The sequence below is a fragment of the Dromaius novaehollandiae genome, chromosome 2 (genome assembly GCF_036370855.1).
Source record: "Dromaius novaehollandiae isolate bDroNov1 chromosome 2, bDroNov1.hap1, whole genome shotgun sequence".
Lineage (NCBI taxonomy): Eukaryota > Metazoa > Chordata > Aves > Casuariiformes > Dromaiidae > Dromaius > Dromaius novaehollandiae.
The window spans coordinates 143,238,405-143,253,755 of record NC_088099.1 but is presented as its reverse complement, the minus strand read 5'-3'; the positions used below and the strand labels follow the sequence as shown (position 1 = coordinate 143,253,755).

Here is a 15,351-nt window from a genome sequence, read left to right as displayed (position 1 = left end):
AGAAAAAGGTCGAGTTATACAAAGTCTGAAAAGACAAAGGGGGGAAAAAACCTAGGAAGTTAGGTATCTGTAGCTTGGCCAAGCAACAGGAGGCCAGAGAATAAAAGTCAGTGAAGAGTACAGATGCAGAAAAAGTTGAGAACGGTGTTTACACAGATTTATATACAGAGACACGATACACAAGTTATAAGGACATTATAGAAAGGGAGTTAGATCAGCAGGTAAGCTTCCTCAATGGAAGTTATTTCTGAACTACAGAAATACCTTTCACCTAGTGTGAAAGACAGCACCAAAGAGGTATTCTGAAACAGGCCTCAAAAGTGTGTACTGTGCAAAGCACAGCTGCAACAGCAGCAGCGTTAGCAACTTGCACACTTCTCCCACCTGAATGACAACCAAAGATACAAATTTCATACTTTCTGCTCTCTATGCATTCATTTTTGGATGGATACATTGAAGTAAGCTTTTGAAAAACAGTAGGTCCATATACAATTGTGCACTTTTAGAAGACAAATTTAGGTTAAGGAGTTAGGAAAATGTAATTTCCTATAACCTCCCTGAATGACTGCTCTTGTACAAGGGCACTGCTTTTGATTCACAAATTTTTCAGTTAACCATTCTTTTTTTTTTGTTTTTTTCACTGAATGTTATCTAGTGACCAAAGCATTAACTCCCAAACAAAACAGCTGGAAAATACCACTTGATGAGAAAACGCCATTCAGTTTTTCACTTCTGGAAAACTGTAACAAAGCTGAAACATGCAATTCAGCTGCTGTGCTGGATACAGTTAACTGAGTAACAGAAACCAAGGTTAAGAATAAGCCATGGCAAGTTAGCACTATGGTATCAGTTTTTCCTAGATTCAGAATAGGAACTGATATGTTGGTGACAACATTTTATTAGTAGCTAATACTTTGTATCTCCTATTTCAGCAATTATGAACTGCTAAAGATTTAGACTATAAAAAATTTAAACATTACAGAATTTTCCTTTAACTTCTCTACCACATCTTAAAAATGAACTAACAGAAGGGCTTAAGTCAAAGGGAGATGAGGTGTATGATTTTAATAAACATTTTTCTTATTAAAATCTTGATATAGTTTAAATATAGCATACAGAGGAAAAAAGCTATTTATAAAGCTACATACACATTTCAAGTCAATGACGACAGCATAAATCATTCTAGGTTCCCTCTCCACTTATGTCATCAGAATGCCTTGTGTGTGTATATATGGTGAGCTACTGTGAGTTAACCTGCATAATTTTTGTCTAGCTATACATTACAGGATTTTAAAAATGTTTAAGCTATATACAGAAATATATATACATATAACATATATTTATATGTTATACATACACATACACTTATATACATATACACACAATACATATATATATATATATATACACACAGTACTTTACATTTATATATGGCCTTTCATCCAAGGATCTTGGATATTTTTTTAAATACATCATTAGGTCTCACAAAGCTTTGTGAGGGAGGGAGCTTTTATTTTACAAAAATGTAGATTTGAGGCCTATTCTAAAACAGTTTCTTTTTTTGCTTTCTACTAACTTTACACATTTCAGTTAAGAGCCGTTTTTGGTAATGGAAATAATTACACCAGTTAGAAATCCGGGCATAAGTTTTATGTTGCTTTGTACCTTTGTCACTATTCTCTTTAGAATATGAGAACAGCTACACAGACCAGTATAAATCTCTATACTAATACACCTATATCTAGACTTGTGTAGCTGTACTGCTTTTTTTTTTAAAAATTTATGCTAGCATAATAAAAACTGATACAATTTTGAACTTAAGATACACCGAAGATCACAACAGTAAATCCAGAACAGACTCCAAATTCCCATACATTAAAACTAACCTTTGCTAGGATGATTGATTTAGGAAGTATCAGTACATGCAGAAATAATTCTACATCCGTTTACTTGATTTATCTGCAGTTTAACTACACAAGCCTGGAACAGTCAGTTTTATTTAGGAAACAATGTTTTCAGGATCAATTTGGCAAGTGGTGATCAGAATTTTTGACCTAAACCGTGCTGCATATCTGTAGCAACTAAATAAATGATGAAAACAGAGGCTTTTTCTAAAAACACGGTTATAGGTAAATTCTGGACATCCCCAGTTAGTTGACTCCATGAAAAATCCAGTAGAGCTTTGGCAGAGCTGAATTCCATACAGATTTTGATGGAACCTTACTTTACCTCTCCCCAACAAAAGTAAGAAAAAAAAAATCACTAACATGGACTTAAAGGGTTGGAGAAGCAGAGAAAGAAGAACATCACCACCACAAAAGCCCTCAACCTTCAATATTTCAGTCCACTAAGCTTTCAGACCTTTGTTATGATATATAAAAAAAAGTTAGCTCCTTCATTTATTAATCACTTCCTAGCTCTCAAAAAAAAAAAAAAAAAAAAAAAAAGAAAAAACCCTCAAACCCTCAAGCATTAGGGAAAACAAGTCCTAGGTTATGTTCAAAGACTACCCTCCCCAAAACCAACCACTTTAAAAGTGAACATACAGTAGAACCCACTACAATGCAGTTAAAATTTTATTCTAACCTAATAAACTTGAGGTTTTTCAGAGCAAGCCACTTTCCCTTCAAATCAATTCTGTGAAAAGAAAGTGTTGCCTGGCCCATTTCATTCAGGATTCTCTGCTAACTGTAAAATGTGGGCTGAATGTCTTCTGCAGGTCAATTTTTCAGTTACAAAATTCAGATTTTTCATGAACAACTGTGTTTGGTGTATGCTGTTAGCTAAAGTATAAGTGGCTAAATAAATAAAAACTATTGTTTCTTCAATATGACTTGGTATTTTGTCTGTAATTTCTTTATTAAAAAACTGTAACAAGATACTTAAAAAAGGCTAGATACAAAAGAAGTTAAGCTGCTCACGAACATTAAAGTTTTCCAAAATGTATCTTCAATAATCATGATCTTATAAACATTTTACAGTTACCAGAAAGTGCCCAGGCTGAGTTTACATAGTTAAGATAACGTAGTACAAGTGTCTGGTTAGAACTGGTAGTGGAACAATCTCCTGACTGTCTGTTCACTGAAATAGGGATACAAAAAATGTTGATTGTGAACTATGAAATACTGTGCATTGGCCTCATCATATGTACAAAAAAACCCCCACTAAAGGTACAAATTACATGCAAAATATTAGTGATGGTATCTGATGTGCCAGCGTTCAATGCAACCAGAACAAAAATTGCAATGAAAGTGGTTTCATAAGTGAATGATCTCAAGTCTGAGATCTGAGCTGTCAGGAACTTTTTACAAGTTCAATATACATGATACACAACTGCAGCCAACCACAAATTAAACACCATAAAAAAGTTAAAATAAAACACAGAACATACTTAATTCTTTATTTCGAAATTCCCTACTCCCTCTATACAAGAACCTTTGCTGAAACACTTTCCACAAAGGCAGCAGTGAATTTTCAGAACATTTTACATATTTTCCCTCAGCAAAAAGATAAATCACAGTGTAAATTATATTGTTCTGCTGTCATCTTTGGCTGGGGTTAGGCCAAGGACTTATTGACTAGCAAACTGTTACAATCAGATATTGCTAGTGCTCCTTAGGCCTTTATGTTACAAATTTAGTACAGGAATGTTTGCATTTAATCTTTAAAGTACCACCAGGGGTATGACAGCATTAACTTTCATAAACTTTTATAGACAAATGGAAAAATCTACAAAACTTAGCTAGTAATATTACACAGCAATACACACTTTTTATACTCTACACAAAACCAAAATTCTTGGTCTTAATGGCGAGTAACAATTTCTGTTTCAAAATCTGCTTAGAAGAATAGAGCGGGACATAAAGGCGAGAAATGCAAGTGTTTGCTGTAGGAAGATGTTGGTCATCTGGTGGTCTTATTGTGATTGATGGCATAGGCTGGAATCCCTCCTCACTGGCAGGCAAGGATGGACTTGATGTCCAAAAGTAAACCTGAAAAAAGAAGACAGAATTTAAAATTTTGCAGGATCATAAAAATTCACATTGCATACAGCTCACCGTTCTGGCATGGGTGAAAGAAGAATGGCACAGAATAGTCACAGTATGTTTGATCATACAGTCCTTTCAATATGCCAACTAAACTCAGTGGTTATGCTACCTGCTTTTTTAACAGATTTCCTCATTTCCTTTCCTCAGCTGCTGATTATATTACATATTTCTATCAAAAACAATAAAAGCAGAACTCAAAGTGATCCCACATCAAGAAATCCTCAGTGAATTGTGATGTCCCCAGATCATCTGAGAAGAGGGCAACTGCCATTAATACAAATTACACCAGAATTTTTTTTTCCCAAACCAGACAACGACTACAGAATATACTACTTGTACAGACAGAAGTCAGCATTGGAGAATATTTTGTCATCTCAAGTGTGAAATACTGACTTGCAGAGCAGAGTCACTACCAAAGGGTAACCACAGATATTCCTTAAGAAATATGCTCTACATTTTCCACTTTTCAGATCAGTCCTTGTTTCCTTTTAGCAAACTGTAAAGGAGAGATAAGGCCTTAAGTAGCAGGAAGCTCAATAGTTTTAAGAAGTGAATGTACAAAATTTATAGGCAGGTTTTCCAAAATAAAACCCCCTGAACAGTATCTTGCTCCTTTATGCTTCTCATCAGCCTTTCCTAAAGTGCCTTGAGAAGGAGGATATAGTATTGTTATTGACATCTTACAGAGAGGACACAGGTGTGAAGTAGTTGCCCTCAGGATACACCGAAGCCAGGAGTAGCTAATCCAGGAAGAGAACTCAGCCTCAAAACCCTACTAGCCCACACACGGTTGACTAACCACCAGTAACTCTGCTCAAGAACTGTTGTGCTGAGACTAAGTATCTGTAATTCATAACAGATTTGTGAATATGGGTAAGGACACACCACACTCACTTTCAGTTGCAAGTTTGTCTAGGATTCACACCTCATGTTTCCAGAATCGAAAGTCTAATCAATCCCAACTTCCCTGCTCTGGCACCTTACCCTTCACATATAAAGTCTCTTTATGTAAACATATTTAAAACAGTAATGATACAAAAGCAGTTCCAGTTCTTCTGCACACTTCCACGGTGAAAGAATAACTTACTAGATCTTGTCTTTCTGTCATACTCATCTTCTCAACTATGGACCAAAACCAACGCTTGAACTGCAAGAGCTTCTCAGCATTTTCTCCTGTGTGAAATAAAAATACATATAATTCAGTTGGCACACTGGACATTAAATATTTGAAGATCCTGTTTTTTTACATGTACTGTAAAAGTTGGGTCTCAGCTACAATCTCTCTTCTTCTTAAAGCCTGATAGAATTAGTTTGGTCTCTAATATAACTAATATAAACACTTTCAAACATAAAGGCCAATTCTGACATATGTCAGGACAAATCCCACTCCCTCCTTATCCAAAAAAGCCTAATATCAGCTAACATAGTTTAAAAATTATGTAAACATATTTCAATCATATTTATAGTTCTACAGTTAAGTTAGAACTTTCAGAAGGAAAGACACGCTACCAATAATACAATCCTTGTATTTAATGTTAAATTTGACACTGAAGTTGGAAAGTGTGTTTTCCCACATGCGCCCTGCCCCTCCAGCTGAAGGTAAGCATTTTCAAACATCTAAAAAACAGCAAGAATTTTATTATGACTTTCAGTGAGTCATTAAGTGAAGTTAATTTGGAGACAGTTTAATGCTGGTAACTCCACCCAATATAGTACAGTGTTAAGTTATCTCTGCAACTCTGTTTCTAAATGAGTAAGTTATTTCATACCTGACTCATCATTGAAAGAGGTAAAGCTGATTAGCATTTGCACATTTACTTCACCACAGCCATTTACCAGAAGTCTGAAATCTTCTGCTGTTAAATCTTCTAATGAGTTCTTTGGAAGTACATCCAGGAGACCCTTCCTCATTGCCTTAAATGAAAACCACAAGATCTGCATTGTAGCCACATCACTTTCAGATTAATCTTAAATGCATTATTGAAAAGTTCCATATGAAATCCTCTATCAACTCATTCATTACTCATTATCCTCCTAGCTGTTCTTTTCTTTCTAAGCTTTACCATCTGAGATGTAAATTTTCTGGAACAGAGTACAGCACCAATCCGAAGTCTGAAAAATACTGTGTTAAACCATAGGCTAGTATTAGGCATACAAAAGAAAGCAGTAACAGTTTGAATTCATATTCTACCAACCAACAGGAGCAGAAACAAATGCACTTTCTGTTGCTGAAAAGTTCAGATGCAATGTAATCAGATGTAACTCAGCAATGTATCTGATAATTACAAAAATTCATCTCTCATATAACCATGACTGAGAACTGCAGCAGAAAACCAAGGTCAGCAGAAATGACCTAGTTTCAACATAGTATCATATGAAAGGGAAATGTGGCAGCACAGTGAGCAATTTTAAAGTATTGGTCTTTCACACGCTAATCAAAAAAACATCTTTTTCCATAACTTTCACTTAAAAATGGCTTCAAAAAGCAAATTCCTTTTAATATAGTTTTTACAGTCAATTGTTACATTTCTTGTCAGAAATGTATGTAGTAAAAATAAGAACAAAATTGTATGCGTCATAACTGACTTTTTCTTTTAAAGCTAGGGTATAATCAAGTCAGGAGTTCAAGGTGATTTATGTAAATATCCTGGGATTTCTTTTTAATCTTTGTTTATAAAGTTAAAAAAGTCAAAGGTGACAAAGAGATCTTAGGACAAAGTAGCTGCTGAATGGAATACAAAAATCTCTAGGGGATGCATATTATTTAAGCTCAAGAAATGAACATATGTACTTTACCAATGAGATGGAGTTTAAAAGAAGTAATCTTTCATTCTATAAAATACAGAATTTATTCAAACCCTTCTCTTCACAGTATTGCATAAACAGCCGTACAATCACGAAAAAAGTTAGGAGATTAGGAAGTCTTTTTAACCAGGCCATCAGACTTCTAAAGGAACATGATTAGCAATACCATCATGAGGAAAACAGTTACAGACTGGAATCTTTGGCAGGGCAGAGGGCTGTTTGCTTTTAAACTAAAGACTTACATGTAGGGGCTGTTCTGCTACTACCAACATTCGGTGTTCTGCGTATTTCCGGACATATTCGTAAACATTCTGAGGAGTGACTGGTATATTTACACCATTGGAAATAAGTTCAACCTATGGCAAAGCAACAAGAACCATTTTAAAAGAAAAGAAATGCAACAAGTAAATGAGATTGCTGTAACAGATATGGTAGGTTAAATAGTGATTTATAAAACTTAATAACACTCTTTTACTCTAAAAACAAGCAAGATTTACTGCTACTACTATCAGTTAGCTTTAGAGATTCTTTAGAATCAACTGTGCTGTCCCCAGCTTTATCATCCCATCACATTCAAGGAAAAATATCCCACACTTCAATGGCTAAAGAAAACTCCTCGCTTTGAATATACAGAGGGTAGAGTACTAGCTTTGGCACCACAGAAGAGCCTGGATTACACGTACACTACCACATGTGTAAGTTGTCAAACTGCTAAACTACAGAGACAAGTTTAGCTCTACTTACCTGCCCTCCACCCTCCTCCTTACACAGGTCTATTGCAAATGCTAAATCCATTGCTGCAAACACTGCATCAGCATCTGTACTCTGGGAAGCGAGGATAAGTTGCCGAAGACTTTCATACATAACCGGGTCAAAAAAAGCAAAATCATGCCAGTTCACCTAAAAAAAAAAAAAAAAAAAAAAAAAAAAAAAAAAAGATATTTGAAACACACTACTTGTTTAAGAATATATTCAAAATTACATGAACTGTGCCTAATATATAGACTAGTATATGGCATTGCATTACACACATAATGAAGCATATAAACACTTGGAAATAATGCCAGCCAAACGCCTATTTTCAGCCTGCTTTTGAACGTTCATAACCAGAATACTGGATTGAAGTGCAATAGCAGAACATAAACAGACCTGCAAAGCCTTTTCTGCTATAATGGGCATAGTAGAGGTTATAGAAATTTAACATGTTTTTAGACAGTTTCTTCTGTGTATCACTTATCTAAATACAGGTTTGATTAATTTTGACTGAAGCTGGAAATAATTTGCATTGGTGCTCCAAAACACTGAAAGAATATTCCCCTCCAATTTAAACATACCACAGCAGTATGTGTTTGAAGACTGAGGGCCCGGTAGCTGCACGTAACAGCTTCCAAGACTTAGACTGCCAATGCTGACTTTTCGCTGTTTTCTAAGGTTCCTTGGTTCCTATGTCCTTTATCAGACAGAACAGAAAGCCCACCATTCCTTTCCAAACAAAATGTTCTTTGATGCACCTAACATTTAAATGCAAGGAATATATTTTCAAGAAAAAAAGCCTGAAGAATGCAGATGGAATATTTTTTGAAAGATATCAGGGGATATTTGAAGGCATACCTTTTTGCCATTAACCCCTTCTCATTAAAGATCATAAAGAAGCTGGATAACTGACTATGTGACCAGCATTGTTTTTAAGAAAGGACCAGCAATAACAAACCTGGATGTAATCTGTTACATCAGACAGAACTCATGATGTTACCGATTAATGCACGAAACAGGTACTATATAATCAGTATTTAGGGAAAAAAAAAATCCTGAAGTGTTTTGGCCAAAAATTTAGGTAATTATTGCTCTGAGTTAGATTATGCCTACACCTGAGACAAAATGTAATTATAATTTAATTCAGTGAGTTCTCCCAAATACTGAGGAAAATGCCTCTGGGTAAGCCAAGATGCCATCTTCTAGTACTGTCTAACACTACACCTTTCTGAGTCTTCAGTCTCAGGAAGGAATAAAAAGAGGGCAATAAGCTGTTTCTGAAGAGAATCAAAGGCTAACCTATTATAACACTTCCAGTGGATCTATGCAGTTAAAATCTAAGAAATGAAAAAATGAAAGCTTTCTAATTTAAAAGCATCCTGACAGCTCCAGTACCAACCCTGCTAGTCAATAAGTTCACTTTGAAAAACAAAATACAGTTTTTAAGATGAAACTGTATGTAATTAAAGGAAATTCAAATTTCTATGTTCAACTTACTTTTCTTCCAAGAAGAACTTTGATTACGTGCCTATTTAACGTGATGGGACATAGTTCGTTCTGCAACAAGCACAACCCTAGGATTCTGAAAATAAAGGTTTGGGTTTTGATTTGCTATAACACAAATTACATTGGAGATCTTTCAGCAAACTTGCATTAAAAAAAAAAAAGCCAAATACTCTAAGAAATAAGCTGCAGCTAGTTTTCCAGCCCCATAAATCCCCAAAAGTGAATTGCTGTTATACGTCATTTCACGATACAGTCTTATTCCACAACATCATTTGTCAAGGAAAAGTGGTAATTTTCTTTCCCCCCTCCAATCAGTAAGACAGAAGTAAACAAGCAACTTTTTCCTCAAATCCACTTCCAAAGATCATTTCCTGCAGTATAAAATTGCCGGATTGTAAACTTCCAGATAGTGAAAAAGATAAACTGAAAATTTAACAGGAAGAGAAACCTCAAGCGGATGTATTCAAATTCCCCACTGCATAGATCCAGGTGAGAAATACAGAATATATACGGCATAAATAAAATTTTTGCAGCTTGGATCTTTGACATTCTCCCTGGCATTTTGTATATTCACCTTCTACATTTTTTCAGAACAGTACATTAATAATATACCTGCCAATGTTTCTGAAACAATTCAGCCTTGCTTCTGTGTTTTTACCAGGTCTTGGTGTATAAAAACCTCGTTTTCCAGGTTGGTAGAAAAGTGGTGCATTATCATCCCCATCATCTGTGTCATCTAATTCCATATCTACTACACTGCGGCTGGAACCATGTCGCTTTCTATTTTCCTGTTTCAAAAGTCAAAATAGCAATTAATAAACCTACTTCTAGTTACTGACCAACATCAGCAAGCTCATTGCTACTAGACCCAAAGATTCAAGTTTCATTAGTTAAGAAGTTCCACAATATTTCCTAGTGATAATATTTTATAATTTTGTGTTACTATTAAAAAAAAAAAAAAACACATGAAAGTATCTTTATTGGGATAACTAAGCAAAACTTTGTCCTGCATGATCAAATAAAGCTCTAGTTGGTTAAGTTTTTTTAATTAACTGGTACAACTGAATCACTTTAAGTAACTTTCAATTGGTGAACAAATCCCTTACCTGCACTTTATCTGAAGAGTCTAGTAACCCAAGATCCAATATACTGTCAGCGCCATTCTCCCTTGACAGGGGGGAAGGAAGAAGAAGAAAAACAGAAGAAAATCGAAAGAAAAAAAAGCAAATAAAGATTTAATTTTACAGCAAGGAATGGTCATATTCTGGAAGTAGATGAATTCATTTAAAAATATATTTTTTAAGTTCAATTTCTGAATCTTATACATCATAATAATTTGGAAATGATATTCCTTTATGTGCCCAAATTCTTTATATTCCTTAATCACAACAGCTACATAGGTATGCAAGCTATTGTGATTTGGGTTCTAAGGGCAGTTTTGCTCATTTGGATTTTCACGCCAATCAGGATTTTGATTTTACATTTGTACACAGTAGTCAATGCATTCATGATTCTGATCTGGATTAGGCAGTAGCCCTTGTTTCAAGGAGCTTACACTTCAGAAAGAAAAAGTAGACTGTGTGGAAAAAAAGTGCATTTTTGCTTTTCTAATGGGGAGCCAAAGTCAGTAAGTCACTTGTCCAAAAAAACTTGTCCAAAAAAGTGTAGAACAAAGCAAGCAATAAGTTGGATGTGTCAAAGTCAAATATATCACAGTTCAAGTGCCTTGCCACAATACCATTTTTCATCTTTTATCAGAATCCTTAATCCTTTACCTTCCATGTGCAATAATGAGTTCCATGGCTTCATCAACTCTTGCTCTAAGGGAATCTTCACTAGCTAGTAACAGAAGCAGCTGAGCAGGAGACAATTCCAACAACATTCCTGTGATTTTACTTGCAAAAGCCTGGGGACAAAGAATTGAATGTCTTACTATTCTTCTCCAGTTCTCTAGTTTTCAAATACAGTTTTATGAAAAGTTTTAGTATTTTAAATATGGAATATGTTAAGAGATATCTCATAAGCTAAATGACAAATTACAGAAATAAAATTTAAAGAAAATCCCAAAGGACATCAAACCACCCCTACATATTCAAAAATTTTACATTAAGTTAAACAGCAAAGGGCACAGAAAAATCATTTTTAAATGAAAAGAAGCCAAGAATAATTAATATCATTAGATACATTATATAGATGAGTCTTACTGGTTGCATTGCTTGTACTCGAGGGTAGAGCCTTTCTCCAAGGGCTTGTCTATGTGCTGGAAGAGGATCAGGGTCATCACTAGGATTTCCTTCTGATGCTGGTCTAAAAGGCCGTGTGTCAATGGAAAGTTGTCTTCTAAAGTCCCTTAAAAAGTTACAGCAGTTTATACTAAATTCAAAGAAAATATGCAAAAATCCTCTGAAACAGTACCACTCACACCCAGATTTAAAACAGTATTAGCTTTTATGCTAGAGCAGTAGCGTCTCTCATAGCTGCTTGGAGAGAGTGATTCAGAAACAGAGAATCCAAATCGACCAGAGATTTTACCACTAATAGTATTTTGGAAACAGCAGCCAGACATGCCACCAGCAATGGCAATGTTGTTTCTAAACCACCTGAGAATTTTACTTTAGTACACCAGTTTTTACTGTTGTTTTAGCTGATTGAGACATAATCTATCAAGGCTGAAATAAGCATATTTTTTCTTTAAAGAATTAAAGCATATATTGAATTTCAGTTCCCTGTTACTTGCTCTTGAAAGTGACAAAGACTGGTACTTTCAATTTAGGAAACACAAGGATCTTTCCTGAAGATAGCCAAGGATATCTGACAAAATCTCTCTGACAAATTAAAAATAGGTCACTTACCTATCCCTATCTCTCCGAGAACCAGCTCGTAAGCCACTACTTCTCCGCATTTCTCTCTCTCGCTCCCTTTCCCGATCTCTCTCCCCCCTATTTCGCAATCTCTGCATCAGACCTGAAGGAAGAGAAAACTCAAAAGCATAAACACCCTTATACTTCTCTCACCCACCTAAGTTTCAAAGCAAGGGGAATATACTTTTAGAAGACAGCTTGAAAGATACTAATGAGACAGAACCACTTCACTTTAAGTAGTGGTTTGGGTTCAGTCAAGCTTATGAAAGGAACCTAAAATGTTTGCGTGAACTTAAAATGGCAAAAGTCTTCAGAGTTTATCTACACATGCAAAAATACTGAAATGTATTTGTGACAGACTAGATGGAGTAGTCATATTAAATGTACACACTTACTAGCGAAAATGAGACAATTACTATCTACTGTAAGGTATGGGGGAGAAAGAGGCTCCAGAAAAGCTAAGAACAGCTGGAGCAGTCTCCTGTTCTGAGAAAATCAAGAACCTCTTGTTCCTAGGAACAAAAAAAGCCTATTTATGCCCTCAGAGAACTAACATATAAAATCTTCTTAATTCTTGTGGTTTCTCTTGTTAGATCAGCACAGAAGTCAAACAACTGCAAGTATTTAAATGTAAAAAAGCATCCAAAGCTTTTACAAATACTGTCTGGAGATTAACTGCTACATAACACTTACTCGTATGGGTACCCTTGTTGGCATTCTGAATACAATCTAGATTCGGCAGTTTCTCATTTGACAGAAAAGCTTGTGCAATGGCAGTATAAAAGCTTCGTGCTACACCACTGCCTTCTCCAGGCTCATCCTTAAAAGTAACTTTTACTCGGTGTACAGCCATTGGAGTGGTAGCACACCTGCGACCAAAATGATTGTTGAGCTGCCTCATGGTTTGCTGAATCAGAAGATCTCTGTCTCGATCAACCTAGTAAAAAAAACACAAAATACAGAGTTTTCCTCTTTTTACCAATAACCACACTGAAAAGAGAAGTTTCAGCTGCACAAGAAATCACAAGTAAGTTGTTGGAAACTGCTGCATAGACTCAGAAAATGCCAATTAGAGTATGAAAAGCTATAGCGTAATCGCAATACAGGTCATGTAGTAAGCTTTAAAATGTCTGCTTGCAGACTCTGAAACACAGGTTCTCCTATCAATTTTGCAATGTGTCATAGTTCAGCTTTTAATCAAGACAAATTTGGAAAACAAACTAACATTTTTTACCTCCAACGTTAAATCCCTGGACTGCTGGTTTCTAAGCTTTTCCATCTCTCTGCGGAACTTTGATTCTTTCACTTCAAAGCCACCTAATTCAGTCAAGATCTTAAATAAATAAAATAAAAAAATAAATAAATAAGATCTAGAATCCAGAGGGAGGTTCACAGTTCAGTTGTAAAAAGTATTGTCCTTACACTAGAAAATACATACCGATCCAGGCTCTGCTCCAACATCTTCCATGAACACTCTACCAAACAACTCTAAAGAAAGGCGCCAACGTCCCAGTAACATGTCATGAGATATAACCATGCCCATGAAGCTACATTGCGGCCTAGCAGAAGGAGGAAAAAAAGATAATCAAGCAAAAGTAAGTTAAATTTCAGCAACACTTTATATACTTCTGCTTCTACTTATCCTCTGCCTTCAAAATAAGTTCCCTTATTTCTGATACTTGGAACTGGAATATACAGAACTTCTACATGTAGAGCTCAGATGCCAATGTTAATTTGTTGGTTATAAACTGAGTGAGATATTAGTTTAAGATAATCTATAGATCACTGACCAACATTGATAAAACCAATAGACTTTACATAATAAAACCTGGAAACTACTGTAAGAATTTCAGTGTAAGTTGTCTTGAGAGACAGCTAGGATTTCCAGCTACAAACTGTATGGTTGTTAGTCAGTGCTACTTAGCTTAATACAAAAGGAATAGACTAATCAGATTTTGTACACTGACCTTAGTCTTAAATGCCCCAGAGTTTGGTCAATTAAAATATACATACCGGAGTATTATTTCTATATAATACATACTGGAGTCATTTTTAGAACTTTTTTTTCTTCCAATAAAATAAGCCAATAAGCAAACTGATCTCACATCTTGATAAGACATTTCCTCCAGACTGAATAATTTCAATAGTTTAAATGAATTAACTTTTCCAATTTAGTTTTCTTCTAACAAACATGGACATCAGAACCAAGTATACTATCGCACAGTTTATCTCAAGTGAAACAGATAGAAAGAGACAGACAGGAAAAAAAAAAAATCCCGTTCTATACGTGCCTTCCCTCTTTGTACACAGAATTATATTTCATTAGCTCCTTTTAACAACAACAGCAGACTAGAACCTCATACTGCTAGTTTAGTCTATTATGAACCCTAAAAACTTATCAGAAATTCAGTACTTTTCAGTACTGTGCTATCCCAAATAGCATATCCCAAATCCTGTAATCATAATTCCCTGTGCCTATAGCTATATTACTGTCTTAATGACTACTTCATCTTGATACTTATTCATGATTTTGCTTATTTTTGCACCATCTCCAAGTTTTAGCACTGATTTTGTTTCCAAGTATCAAAAACAACTTTTTAGCATTTCTCCGGAGTGCTATGAGTACATTTCATTCAATGGAAGTTTGAGATTTACAAAGCATAGCCAGTGTTTATATATTTTACATACACTTTATCTTATAAAGTGCATGAAATGTTTTGTTTCAGAGTATAATAAGGATCTAAAGACTCAATTATTCTCATGCACATAGCCATGTAGTTTTTATGGAATCGATCAAATGAACTTCAATTTCACAGAAAAAAAAAAAATCACGTTAAATGTCTACTTTCCACAATAACTCGCTGGTTGGAGTTATTTTTCCTTCCATTCTTTATTAAACGAATCCTTATGGTTATTTTTCCATTTTTCCTAACTAGAGAAGTCAAATGTAGGTTTGTTAACGCTAGTTAAAAGGGAATATTAGTACAGCATTAGAACTACTCTAGAATTCCTTTTTTTTTTTTTTTTTTTTGAAAAATTTATGGATGAACATCAGCAGGCCAGAAATCTTCCTAGCCAGCTATTTCAAGCCTCTTATGTACAAGTTACCTGCATCTATTTTTTTAAAAATTGCAGTTTAGAAGATGTTTACAGTCTATTAAAAGCAAAGAAGAAAGTCTAATCTAGAGAACAATCTGCTTTTTTTCACATACAGAAAAGCGACTTTCAGCAAGTCCCTCCTCCCTACCCTCCCCGATAATGCTCCTCTATAGTTTTCATATGTTTACACAGTGTAAAGAATTGAACCCAACAATTCTTTTTTCAAGTTTTCAGATATAACTGGCATGTCATTTACATAAACGCTATTACAGAACAAC

General features: G+C 35.0%; 1 protein-coding gene across 1 annotated transcript in view; it reads right to left on the bottom strand.

Moving 5' to 3' along the window:
• Window positions 1-2,830: 2,830 nt before the first annotated feature.
• Window positions 2,831-15,351, bottom strand: part of UBR5 (ubiquitin protein ligase E3 component n-recognin 5) — a 92,000-nt gene continuing 79,479 nt past the window's right edge. Inside the window, exons 47-60 of the mRNA XM_026119653.2 lie at window positions 13,413-13,533; window positions 13,209-13,307; window positions 12,668-12,911; window positions 11,966-12,077; window positions 11,318-11,462; window positions 10,889-11,019; window positions 10,220-10,280; window positions 9,726-9,901; window positions 9,105-9,189; window positions 7,599-7,754; window positions 7,097-7,210; window positions 5,819-5,963; window positions 5,137-5,222; window positions 2,831-3,992 (exon numbers count right to left, since the gene is read on the bottom strand). Coding sequence (XP_025975438.1) covers window positions 3,780-3,992; window positions 5,137-5,222; window positions 5,819-5,963; window positions 7,097-7,210; window positions 7,599-7,754; window positions 9,105-9,189; window positions 9,726-9,901; window positions 10,220-10,280; window positions 10,889-11,019; window positions 11,318-11,462; window positions 11,966-12,077; window positions 12,668-12,911; window positions 13,209-13,307; window positions 13,413-13,533 — 1,888 coding nt within the window. The 3' untranslated portion in view covers window positions 2,831-3,779. The remainder of the gene's footprint in view (window positions 3,993-5,136; window positions 5,223-5,818; window positions 5,964-7,096; window positions 7,211-7,598; window positions 7,755-9,104; window positions 9,190-9,725; window positions 9,902-10,219; window positions 10,281-10,888; window positions 11,020-11,317; window positions 11,463-11,965; window positions 12,078-12,667; window positions 12,912-13,208; window positions 13,308-13,412; window positions 13,534-15,351) is intronic.